Genomic DNA, 12986 nt, shown 5'->3' on the forward strand with positions numbered 1-12986 from the left:
GCTGAGTTTTTGCACTAGGCATTATAATCCAATATGGAGACCATGTGCTTGAGTGCTGACTTTGAGACCTCTCTGGTTAGTAGAAGTCAGGTTGGAACTTTGTCAATAAATGAACCCACAGAGGCTTGTCTAGGAGCTGAGGCAGGCATACTGCTGATTGTGGCTAACAGTTACTTAATGTCAGGTAGGATTTTGCTCCTTGGGTAGCTGGTTAGTTAGAAGGTAATTGAAAAAGAGTTAATCACTTATTTAGCAAGGAGACTCTTGAAAGATGTCTGTAACCGTGACATGTGCTTCTTTGTTATCCCTTTGACTCAGTACTTGAATACAAACAGCTATCACAAGGTAGCCATACAAGTGGTATATGCTTCCTGAAAGACTACGCATTCATTCTTTGGTTTCTACACAGCGCTTTTACTACACTTTAGAAAGGAAGATTGCTTTACTCCTGTAGCTCAGTGGCTGGGCCTTGCCTGGCTTAGTCAAGGCCCTGGTGACAGTCTTTTGTACCACCAAAACAAAAGAAGGGTGAGCAAAGTGGAAGGAATTGCTAATGCCCTGACAGATGCTTTATATAGATGCATTCCATGGACTTCATTGACTCTTTCCAGTAGGAGTGTCCTGCTGTTGTGTTATTATTAATAAAAGAGGTAGCAGTTACTACCGTCCAAATATTTTCTGTATATTGGTCTTCAGTCATTTATTTCTGCTCTTTGTCATACTTTTAATATTTTTCAGTACCCAGAATTATTTGCAAACTTGCCCATACGACAGAGGACTGGAATATTGCTTTATGGTCCCCCAGGGACAGGAAAAACTTTACTTGCTGGGGTAGTTGCAAGAGAGAGTGGAATGAATTTTATTAGTATCAAGGTATGTATGCACTTGCCTTCTTTGTCTTTTTTGTTTGGTTGGTTTTGTTTTTATTTTTCAAAATAAGGTTTCTCTACAAGCTCTAGCTGTCCTGGAGCTCTCTATGTAGACCAGGCTGACCTTGAACTCTCAGAGATTTGCCTCCAAGTGCTGAGATTAAAGGCATGCACACTGCCTGGCCATTCTTTGGTTTTTTTTTTTTTTTAATTGAGATAAACATATTCAGTTAGCTGCTGTTTGAAGTGCAGAATTCATTGGCATTGTTTTTATACTCACAGGACTGTGAACCTATAACCTCCTGTTTTCAAAGCTATTTCATTCTGTTCCCGCTTCCTCTAATTCTTCAGCAGCCGTCAGTTTTATTTCTGTGTCTTTGTATTTGCCTTTTCTTAATATTTTTATGCATAAATCAAGTGCTAGGTGACCTTTTCGGTCCTGCTTCTTTCACCTAGTATGCTTCAAGTTGTCATGTGCATTCTTCCACTCCATTCCATACATGTGGCACACTTCGTTTACACATTCATTATCATGGGTTGTTTTTTCATCAGGCTTTAATGCATATATTTTAACATTAAACTGTTTATTTTGTGTGTCTGTGTGTGGGCTCACATGTGCCACGTGAGCATGTGAAGGGACAGACTGGGAGTTGGTTCTCTCCTCGCACCATGTGGTTCTGTGGACAAAACTCAAGTTGCCAGGCTCGGTGGCTTGTACCTTCTAAGCTACCTCTGCAGTATTCTGTCTGCCAGGCTTCCATGAATAATGCTGTTCTAAAATCCATGTTCAAGTTGTCTATAAACGTACGTTCTCATTTCTTTTTTTTAAATTTTATTTATTTATTTATTTATTAATTATGTATACAATATTCTGGTCTATGTGTATGTCTGCAGGCCAGAAGAGGGCACAAGACCCCATTACAGATGGTTGTGAGCCACCATGTGGTTGCTGGGAATTGAACTCAGAACCTTTGGAAGAGCAGGCAGTGTTCTTAACCTCTGAGCCATCTCTCCAGCCCTACGTTCTCATTTCTTTTGGTAGATACTAAGGCTGCTTAATTTCTTCGGACACCACCATACTCTTCCTCCCACCACAGCTGTCCTTGCCAATTCTGATTAGGAGAGCCAGGAGGAAGAGTGATGCATTTATTAGTTTATGGGTGGAAAAAACTGAGTGCCAATCCCTCTCTTTCTGAGTGGCTTTTAAGTTCTTGTTTAAGGCATATTGCCATCATTGTGAATAGAATTTATGTAAATATTAAAAGGAAAAGCATATTGTACTTCAAGGAGAAGAGACTTACAAGAGTAGAGGCAGTCTTCTGGGTCTTTCACTTGCTGACTGCCTTTTACCCTTTCTAGTTCACACGAGGTCTACAATGTTTTTAGATATAAAGCAAGTGCACTAACGAAGTCACACTGGCAGATGATTGGGTGATGCTCACAGTCATATGCTGGATAGGTCATGTCCTTAGTCTCAAGACCTCAGCATTAGCCATTTACCAGAGAATAACTGATTCTGAAGCAAAAGAATTGTATGGTAGCCGGGCGATGGTGGCTCACGCCTTTAATCCCAGTACTCGGGAGGCAGAGGCAGGTGGATCTCTGTGAGTTCAAGACCAGCCTGGTCTACAGAGCTAGTGCCAGGACAGGCTCCAAAGCCACAGAGAAACCCTGTCTCGAAAAACCNAGTTCAAGACCAGCCTGGTCTACAGAGCTAGTGCCAGGACAGGCTCCAAAGCCACAGAGAAACCCTGTCTCGAAAAACCAAAAAAAAAAAAAAAAGAATTGTATGGTAGTCATACTCAGAACTTACTCAGAACCTGCCCTCCTTTGTCCTGATTGTGTTTGAACTAGGTAAACAGGAAGTGATGTTCGTAATAGTGGCAGCGATGGAGAAAGTAGAAACTTCAGTCATCCATCTTCCTTTTTTTTCTAGATTTCTTCCAGCCCCTACTGCCTTCCTCAATGTTTTTTAGATTAATGCTTGTCCATATATATTTTTCCATTAGGAAGATCTTTGGCAGGTACCGTTTTGTTTTTATTTTTTAAACCCACACAGCTTTAAAAGTGTTCCTAATTTAAGGAAAAATTGTTCATTATCAATTTTGCTATATGTAATTGGTGTGGGACAATTCTGTATTCTGTCAATTATGTTTTAAATAAACGCTGATTGGCCAGTAGCCAGACAAGAAGTAGAGGCAGGGCAATGAGAACAGGAGTATTCTGGGAAGGAGGAAGCTCTTTCCCCAGTCCTGTCCAGACACCGAAGAAGCAGGATGTGACCTGCTCTGCTGAAAAAGGTACTGAGCCATATGGCTAACATTGATAAGAATAATGGGTTAATATATGTTACAAGAGCTAATAAGAAGCCTGAGCTAATGGGCCAATCAGTTTATAATTAATTTAGACTCTGTGTGATTTTCTTTGAGGGTTACTGACTGTGGGAACTAGGCAGGACAGAAACCCCAACAAGCAGCCCGCTCCTCCTGTTACATGTAATAACATTTGTTTTCAAAGGTTTTTGCAGTTGAATTTCAGGAAAGGAATTTTATTTTTCACCTCCTCTATAAACAAATTGATTTCAGTAATTGAAGATGCTAAACAGAGTGAATTATATCTCTGTACAATTTATAAGGCTCCCAAAGGTTTGATAGCAATAGAGTTTGTCCTTTTTGAACCATGGAGTACTTCACTAAACAAACCTAGTGCTTCATTGGCCTCACTGTCTTGGCAGTAGAGACTCAGCAGAACTTTGTGCTTGAAGCCTACATTCTAATAGTGGAGAGAGACACTAAGTAGACATCCGCATAGAGGCTGCTGCTGGGTGGTGCTAAGCACAGCAGGAAACATGTGGTTAGGAGGCACGAAGTAGCCGGAGGGGATCACACAAGGTGTTGTAAGGTGAAGCTCAAGAATAGGGGCGTGTTGACAAACATCTAAAGGCAATAAAAGCCACAAGCCATGAGAAAGTCTAGGACAGTGTTCTAGGAAGAGGAAGCCAAGGGCAGGGAGTGATTGGGACACCCCAGCACAGTTCATTGTAAGATACAAGTAAGAGACAGCCATTGGACCCTATCATTGTAAGATACAAGTAAGAGACAGCCATTCGACCCTGTCATTGTAAGATAAAAGTAAGAGACAGCCATTCGATCCTGTCATTGTAAGATACAAGTAAGAGACAGCCATTCGACCCTAACGTTGTAAGATACAAGTAAGAGACGGTCTCTTAAATGTTCTCTAATTCGTTATGCGTAATAAAACCGCAAGTGTGTTTGTTTTTAATTAATTTCATTTCAACCTGATTTTCTTTTACCTTCTAGGGACCAGAGTTACTCAGCAAATATATTGGAGCAAGTGAACAAGCTGTTCGAGATGTTTTCATCAGGTGGTTTTTATGACTGTTTTAAGTAATAGCTGTTAACATTTATTAATCTTGGTTTTGGTCTTATTGTTTGAAGAACTGATACTTGAAACCTATGGTCTGTTTACTAACAAAGCAAATGACAAGGGTTTTATCTCATCAAATACTATTTAAAATACAATTTCCAATATTAAATTTTGGAGATTATTTTTATTTATAATAGTAATATTCTTGAAAGTAGAATCATAAGTGCTTGTTCAAAGATCAGACTATTCTGCCTTCCTTCCTTCCTTCCTAGGTAAAATCTCACTATACAAGACAGACTAGTCTTGAATCCATGGTCCTTCTGCCTCAGCTCCCTAATTGCTGGAATTAGAAGTATGCACCACCACACTTTTCTTTCAGATTAGATTCTTATATGAAGCAAATAATTATTCCTTATATATTCCTTATGTTTTTAAGTTCTAAGTTCTTTTTTCTTCTAGTTCCTAATGTATCTCTTACAAGTCAGCATGTGATATATCCAGTTTTATTAATGCTTGTGTTACTGAATACACATAAGATCTCATATTAACACAGAAGATAATACTTAAATTTGAAAATAATTATTCAAGTGTAACAGAATCATGGGAAGTTTTTAAAGTAAAATTTTATTTTGTTGTAGTCTTCTAATGAAAGGTTTATGTATCTATCATGAAGTTTAAGAAATAGAGCCTTATAAGGGGGAATTATTAAAGTCCCCCATATTGACAAGAGGTTAAATTTACAAAGAATATATAATTCTAAATATTTTATATCTAATAATACAAGATTTTTCAGAGTGTTTCTAAGAAACAATGAAAAATAATGAGCTTATCATCTTTGAACAGGTTGAAGTATTAAACAGGCATTTCCCAGACGCAGAAGCCAGTGAACACACATAAAAATGGCCACCATGAGGCTGGAGAGTTGCTCAGTGGTTCAGAGAGCATGCAGCTCTTCCAGAGAACCTGAGTTTGGTTCCCAGAACCCATATCAGGTGGCTTGCAAATGCCTTTAATTCCAGCTCCAAGGGGTCTAACATCCTCTTCTGGTATCTGAGGACACATGCACACACATTTCATACACACACACACACACACACACACACACAACTTAAAAAATACAAATCTTTTTAAATGACTAGCCATGATCAGAACCTATTGACTAAAATTTGGGTTTTAGTCTTTTACTTATCCGGAGGCATGAATCTCTAAACAAGTATCTTAAGCATCTCAAGAGTAAATTTAGAGAGAAGACAAGAGGCGGATATGATCAAAGTACCTTGTGTGCATAGATGAAACTAACTGAGAATTAATATGTAATAAAAATATGTAACACTACTATGAGCAGCAAATTCCAGTTTAAATTTTATGATCCTGAAAATAAGGATAATTGCATCAAACATGCTTTCTTTAAGGGTTAGTTGTGAAGATTAAGATAAATATGTATGTGTATATTATAGTCTATGCTGCATATGCATGTGTGCGTGTGTGTGTGTGTGTGTGTGTGTGTGTGTGTGTGTGTGTGAAGAGTTTGTGTACTCTGGAGCCCTGGTAAAATGTAGAATATTTGTGTTTTTTCCACCAGAGCACAGGCTGCAAAGCCTTGCATCCTTTTCTTTGATGAGTTTGAATCCATTGCTCCTCGAAGAGGTCACGACAACACGGGGGTAACTGACCGAGTAGTTAACCAGCTGCTGACGCAGTTAGATGGAGTAGAAGGCTTACAGGGTGAGCCACTGTTAAGACAAAACAGAGTGTAAGAAGAAGTTACTAAACATCACTCTAAAGTCTTCTTTCCCCTCAGGTGTTTATGTGTTGGCTGCTACTAGTCGCCCTGACTTGATTGACCCTGCCCTGTTGCGGCCTGGCCGACTGGATAAATGTGTATACTGCCCTCCTCCGGATCAGGTGATAACATCAACCCGGCAGATGCAAGCACCACACTCTTTGCTTCTGAGCTTTCCTTCGGCCATGCAGTAGCAATTGTCCTTAGGAGATCGCTTTGCAGGCAAAGGCTATGTTAACTGGTTACTCAAAGTGAAAAAGGCCCTAGTTAGGTGTGGGGAATGGCTATATCAGCCAATAGGAGAAAATCAGGAAACAAAAAGGACTAACACCCATTTCTGTCAGAAAGCTCTGCTTCAGGGCCATGCAAGTGGGGCAGTGAGCCTGTGGCCAGGTCCCGTGGAGAAAGGTGTTTCAACTGTTCTTGTCGTGTTCTGCCAACCCTTGCTCCCAAATGTAGAAAGGAATGAATGAATGAACGAATGAATGAATGAATGGGCCCAAAAGGTCAAAGCATATGGTCCATGCGCTTGTTTCTTAATAATTCTCCTTTGTTGGCACACTTGGCCAGATCTAGGAAATAACCTCAGTGTGAATGTGAACTTGTTCATGCCGAACAGTTATACTGGTTTTCATTCATTTTCCTGCCTGTGTCTCCTTTTAGGGACACAGTGCTAAAGACAGATAATATACTTCTAATACATTCTCCAAACTGCTTGGAGAGCTTGTTAAAAATTTATAAAGGAAGTTTTAAGAGTCACAATTCACAATGACAGTTGTTTGGTCAACTAGTTTCTCTTCCTCCAGGGATCACGTCTTGAGATTTTAAAGGCCCTCAGTGACCCTCTACCTCTGGCCGATGACGTGGACCTTCAGCACGTGGCATTGGTGACCGAATCCTTCACTGGGGCTGATCTGAAAGCTCTACTGTACAATGCACAGCTGGAGGCCTTGCAAGGAAGGCTGCTACCTGGTGGGCTCCATGTGAGTTCCCTGGGAAGGGAGAGAGCAGGTCAGGGTCGGACTCTATGGGGACTTTAATTTACCATTGTAAATGTTCCAAAATTGGATACGGGATTTGCAGAGAATTTTAATCATGAAGATTTGGTATCTCTTTCCCTAACATTGCCATAATATTAACAAACTGTTTGTTATTAGGAAAGTATTATTTAGAATGGGGTAGTGTGAATTCACATAAATAGAAAAATAACTAAAGTTTTCAGCTATTTTATGCTTCTGACCGGTTACTGTTTATTTTGAAGAAGTGGCAGTCTCCTGTGATGAAACATGGGACCTCATCTCACGTCCTCTTCATTCTTCGGTGACTTCCTTACTTCCTGATACAAAATATCCCAGCCCCAGAACCAATGTTTTCTCTAATAATGGCATTTTATTTTCAATTATTGCAGAAGATAATCTACATTATAGACTTTGCCTATATTTTCTAGGAAGCTTTTCAGTATATTTCCCTCCACCAATTTTTGTCAGAAACATCTGTAGGTCCTAAATTTTTTAAATAGTTACAAGTCAAGTGTATGTGGGGGAAGCCAGGGATGCTCGTGCGTATGACGTGTGGAAGTCAGTGAGCAACCTTGGGTGGCATTCCTCAAGTATCCTCCCCCTTTTGAGACAGGGTCTCTCACTGACCTGAACCTGTGGTTAGGCTGGCTGACCAGGAAGCCTCTATGCCACACTGTCCCCGCCCCCAGCACTGCGATGACAATTCCACCTGTACCCACACTGTCCCCGCCCCCAGCACTGCGATGACAATTCCACCTGTACCTCCACTGTCCCCACCCCCAGCACTGCGATGACAATTCCACCTGTACCTAGACTGTTGGTGTGTGTTCTGAGGCTAAGCTCAAGGCCGCATGCGTACATGTCACTTTACCTACCAAACTACCTCCACAGTCCTCAGGTCAAGTTTTTGCTGTTTATTTTAGCAAGCCATTATAGTGAGTGGGTTTTTTGTTGTTGTTGTTGTTGTTGTTTTATTTCTTTATGGTACTAGGGATTGAGCTAGGAGCCAACACATACTAGGCAGACTCTGGACCATTCAACTACATCCCTATCCCTGCCTGAAGGTTTCTTCTTTCTCAACCCCCTTTTCATACGAGTACTTTATAAATATATATGTGTACACAGACGTACACACTCTATGATTGATATAAATCATATTATAAACATAATGAAAACAAAAATGATTGAAAGGCAGAGATGGGGAAATAAAACCTGGATTCCGGGTTCTACTTTTGTTTTCATTGGGAAAGTTGATGGATTTTCTACATACTTCATTTTAGTCTTCCCTTACTGTAATAGTTGTGTTGTGTAGGGCTGGACCCGTAGCTCAGTTGGTAGCATGCCTAGAATGTACCAAGCTCTGGACTCACCCCCAACACCAGGTAAACCAGGCATGCTGGTCCATCCTAAGTTATATACAAATATAAGGCCAGCATGGGCTACATAAAACCTTGTCTCATAAAAACATTATTATTGTGTACCTTACATCCATAAAGGATTGAGAGCTTGCTGAGAAGCGTGTTCCGTGGAGTGGTGTCATCTGTTGTTATCTCTAGCTATGGAGTTCTGAATGGAGTCTTACACTGGCTCTCTCTGTCTCATCTAGGATGGAGGCTCCAGCTCTGACAGTGACCTAAGTCTGTCCTCCATGGTCTTCCTCAACCACAGCAGTGGCTCTGATGACTCAGCTGGAGATGGAGAAAGCGGCTTGGATCAGTCTCTCGTTTCTCTTGAGATGTCTGAGATCCTTCCAGAGGAATCAAAATTCAACATGTACCGGCTCTACTTTGGAAGCTCATATGAATCAGAACTTGGAAATGGAACCTCTTCTGACTTGGTATGTTGTGTATTCATCATTGTGTGACTCATACATAAAGATACATGTTGATGTGACATTGAACTAGGGTTTGTCTCCTAACCAGCCCCACATAGTCTTTCTGGTCGTTGGTCTGCAATAAAAATAGTCTTGCTTTTTTAAATTATGCCAATTAGTTATTTTCAGTCCTTGTTAAGCATTTAAGCAGGAGCAAGGAAGTCGGTTCTTCAGGGCCCAGATGTGGGTGCCTTTGTGGTCTTCTGGGTATTTCTCTCCTCGTCGGCAATCTTAAACCCTTTTTACTCTGAGATCTATTTAATAGTAAATATAAACTTTATTGTCACGAAGTACTAATGTCTAAAATTCTTAACAAAAGTGTTACCTATCTGTGATTCTTTTTATGGAAAATATGAAAAGATGCAATTGTATATATCAACAAGGAAACTATTTAGGTTAAATGTAGGCAACATCATTATTTTTTCTCTTTATTTAATATATATACCCACTGAAATTAATACTAGCTTACTATTGCTTTTTTAATATATAATATTTTTATATGCATGGTTACTTTTTATACATTTTCTTTAATAATTCAGATTTCTAAAAATATGAAAATACCTACTTTTATCCTAAGAAGTAGGATCTTGTTTTTTTTAATAATACACACACATATAATTTAATTGTTTCCTATTTTTCAGCGTCTCTAGAATACTGGGGATCCTTAGCATAACTATCTCCTAGGCACTTAGCGAAAGGGCTCGGGAGACAGCTGCTCGTGAAGAATTCTGACTCCCGGGCCTGTAGAAAGCTGGACACGGGATACATATTTGTGATTCCAGCTGTGGGGGCACACTCCCCAGATGATCGCTGAGGTTTGCTAGCCAGGTCAGAGTCTGTCTCGGAAAATAAGGTGCAGAGAAACACTGACCTCTGGCCTCCAACCCCTCCCCCATTCACTTACACAAAAAGCTAAGAATAAGGCTTTATTCTTATATAAATGTTGAACCTCTCTTTGGCCATCAGTTAATAGATTTAAGCTTAACCTAAGTTCAGGTTGTTGCTTGAGGGGTATGGTCTCAGGTAGTCTGCCTGTGCTCAAGGATGGCCTCATCCTAAAGGCACCAGACAGACATACAGTTGGGAGGGGAAAGTGGTGAGGGGATGGATTTGATCAAAACTCAAGTGCATCTGTGAAATTCTTGGTAGATGTTAAAAAGGAAGCAAAGTTTCCATTTTCATCTTCAGTGACCATGCTCTTCTCCCTCCTCTCTTGCCCGTCCTGCAGAGTTCACACTGTCTCTCTGCACCAAGCTCCGGGACTCAGGATTTACCTGCACCTCCTGGAAAAGAGCCAGTGTTTACACAACATCCTGTGTTTAGGACATCTTCCCAAGAAGGCCACCAAGACCTTACTCAGGAGCAGAAAGACCAGCTGAGGGCAGAAATCAGCATCATCAAAGGCAGATACCGGAGCCAAAGTGGAGTATGACCTTTTCCCCTCAGAACTGTTAAAACCTTAAAAAAAAAAAAAAAAAAAAAAAAACTTCAAAGTTGCTCTTCCCTTTTTGACGTGTATTTCTTTGCATTTTAGCTGAGCCACACTTCCAAGCAGAGCGCTGAAGCGCAGTGGCTCACTCAGAGGCTGTCAGGGCCCTTGCTCAGGAATTGTCCTCGGAGAAAGAGTGTATGCTTTCTAGGAAAAAAACTGACAAGAAGAAATGACACTTTATTCCTTGAATTGCTGAGTTAACATTTGTTTAATCTGCTTTTTATTTAAGGAGGATGAATCCCTTAATCAGCCAGGACCAACCAAAACCAGTTTTGCCATTAGCCAGGCACATATAATGACTGCGCTTGCTCACATGAGACCGTCCATAAGTGAAGATGAAGGGAAGGACTTTGCTGAGCTGTAAGTAGCCATAAGAAACATATTATTCACCAAAGCTCTTTTGCGTTTAAACATTTGTTAAACATTTGGAAGCTAATTTGGAAATATACATGGTTAAACTGGGGTTGTAAGTCACACAGCATCTGCCGAGGATGTGCAAGGCCCTGCTTATCCCATTCCCATAACCAGAAAAGAAATTGTTATAACTATGCACTCAATTAGATTTTGATTAATATAATTTGTTATATTATATTTGAGTTACATTATAACTGATTTTAGAAAATGAAGAAATAAAGCCAGCAAGTGGTGGCGCATGCCTTTAATCCCAGCACTCAGGAGGCAGAGGCACTCAGTTTCTGAGTTCTAGGCCAGCCTGGTTTACATAGTGAATTCCAGGACAGTCATGGCTACTCAAAAAACAAAACAACAACAACAACTATATGTGTATGTACACATATAAACATACATATAGTGGTTTTGCTTATAAGATGTTTTATATTTTACTAGTGTCGACATTTACACAGAATTTTCTTCACTTACGGAAAGTTTACTAAACACTAGAATTTATAGTCTTCCCACAGTTTACACTGTGGCTACTTTGAATGGTGGACTGGCTAATAGCCTGTCAATGATTCAGCATAATTTAAAAATATTCCTGGTTTGAGAATAAATACTTCAGTTTTGCAGTTCTGAGGTGAGATGTGTATTTGTCCGCAGTGTGTACTTACTGCACAAATATCCAAAACAAAGAGAAGAAAGAATAAGAAAGGAAAACTTCCTTAATCTCACACTGTAGCACAAATACTAAAAACCCAGAGATAGGTATTGGGGTTCAACCTGAACATTAGAAGAGCAAAGCAGCCAGCCCCTGGATGTTACCTGTACCTCAGACCAAAAGTGGGTGAGATTCTGTCTCCATGAATCCTGAAAGGCTCCACACCCCACACTCTGCTCTCTACCAAGTTCCTGTCTCTTCTACCCAGCCCTAGCACTCCTGTCTCCACCTCCCTAGTGCTGGGATCACCTTTGTGTGAGCTCTGTTTCTCTTTTAGATTGATTCAATCTTGTGTAGCCCAGGGTGGCCTTGAACTCACAGAGATCCGTCTGCCTCCTTCTCCGAGTCCTGGGATTAAAGATGGGTCCCACCACTCCATGGCCAGTATGGCTGCTTTGCTCTCTGATCTTCAGGCAAGCTTTATTTATTAAAACACAAATAATATAACACTATATCACATGACTTTATGTAGTTAACATTTTTCTCACTACAATGAGAATGCCCTACCCGTGCTGCTAGGCCCCCATCCCTTTAAGGCATCCGGCCATCTTGAACAGTTTGACAGGCTATGCAGGGCCACTTTGTGGTGTTTAATGCTAGCTTCTAGTGTGTCTCTGCCACAGTATCCAGGACTTGACATTTATGTTGTCTCCTGGTTCTCATTGCTATTCTGGAAGCAGTGTGAAGCCAAATGTTTGCTCTTCTTTCATTAGTTCACTGGGATAAAGGTAGAATCATTGCATGATAATGGTACCTATGACAGGGTACTGACATATTGCCAACTTGCAATAGCTAGTGTTCAGTGTCTTTCAGTGACAGAAACAGGACACCAGATCTCAAACCCTCCCACCTCAGTGTCCCACTGATTTGATTGCAGAAGAATTATGTCTTACTTAGTAATTTCCCTGCCTTTGAATAAAACTATAGAAGTTACAGTTTTCATATTGTTCATTGCAATTTTTATCCTGTCCAATCTGCTGTTTATTTTCTTCTTTTTTCTGTTAGACTACAACTTTGAAGAATTATTTTTAATAGTTTTATAATGTTCTCTACAATTTTTTCAGTTATTTTCCTTTCATTCTTAAAACATAAGGCTGTTTTTAAAAGAATCCATTGTCTTTGTTTTGTAATTATTAAGTATTATCCACTATATATCATCTCTCTTACTTTTTAAGGTATGAAAACTTTCAGAATCCAAAGAAGAGAAAAAGTCAAAGTGGAACACTGTTTCGGCCTGGACAAAAAGTAACTTTAGCATAGAAGAGACCTGATATTTTCTAGGATGTGATTGTTTGTTTGTTCTGATGGTCTGTCCCTCAGTGAAAATTATAAAAATGAAGTCTGTAAATTTTTTTTAATTTAATAAATTTGGTTAACCAATGAAAACACAGAATGGTAAATGCTGTGATTATTATATAATGCTCAGGACTATCTGAGATTAATAGGGAA

General features: G+C 39.9%; 1 protein-coding gene across 2 annotated transcripts in view; it reads left to right on the plus strand.

Annotated features, from left to right (window-relative positions):
- Pex1 (peroxisomal biogenesis factor 1) overlaps positions 1-12986 on the plus strand; it is a 41140-nt gene extending 28154 nt beyond the window's left edge. For both annotated transcript variants that reach the window (XM_050129960.1, XM_050129961.1), the window contains 9 exons: positions 739-873; positions 4190-4254; positions 5839-5981; positions 6058-6161; positions 6846-7022; positions 8665-8895; positions 10160-10357; positions 10653-10783; positions 12713-12986. In XM_050129960.1, the coding sequence (XP_049985917.1) occupies positions 739-873; positions 4190-4254; positions 5839-5981; positions 6058-6161; positions 6846-7022; positions 8665-8895; positions 10160-10357; positions 10653-10783; positions 12713-12797 (1269 nt within the window). In that variant the 3' untranslated portion in view covers positions 12798-12986. The remainder of the gene's footprint in view (positions 1-738; positions 874-4189; positions 4255-5838; positions 5982-6057; positions 6162-6845; positions 7023-8664; positions 8896-10159; positions 10358-10652; positions 10784-12712) is intronic.

The sequence above is a fragment of the Alexandromys fortis genome, unplaced genomic scaffold, assembly GCF_014885135.2.
Source record: "Alexandromys fortis isolate MF-2015 unplaced genomic scaffold, M_Fortis_MF-2015_v1.1 scaffold_310, whole genome shotgun sequence".
NCBI classification, from domain to species: domain Eukaryota; kingdom Metazoa; phylum Chordata; class Mammalia; order Rodentia; family Cricetidae; genus Alexandromys; species Alexandromys fortis.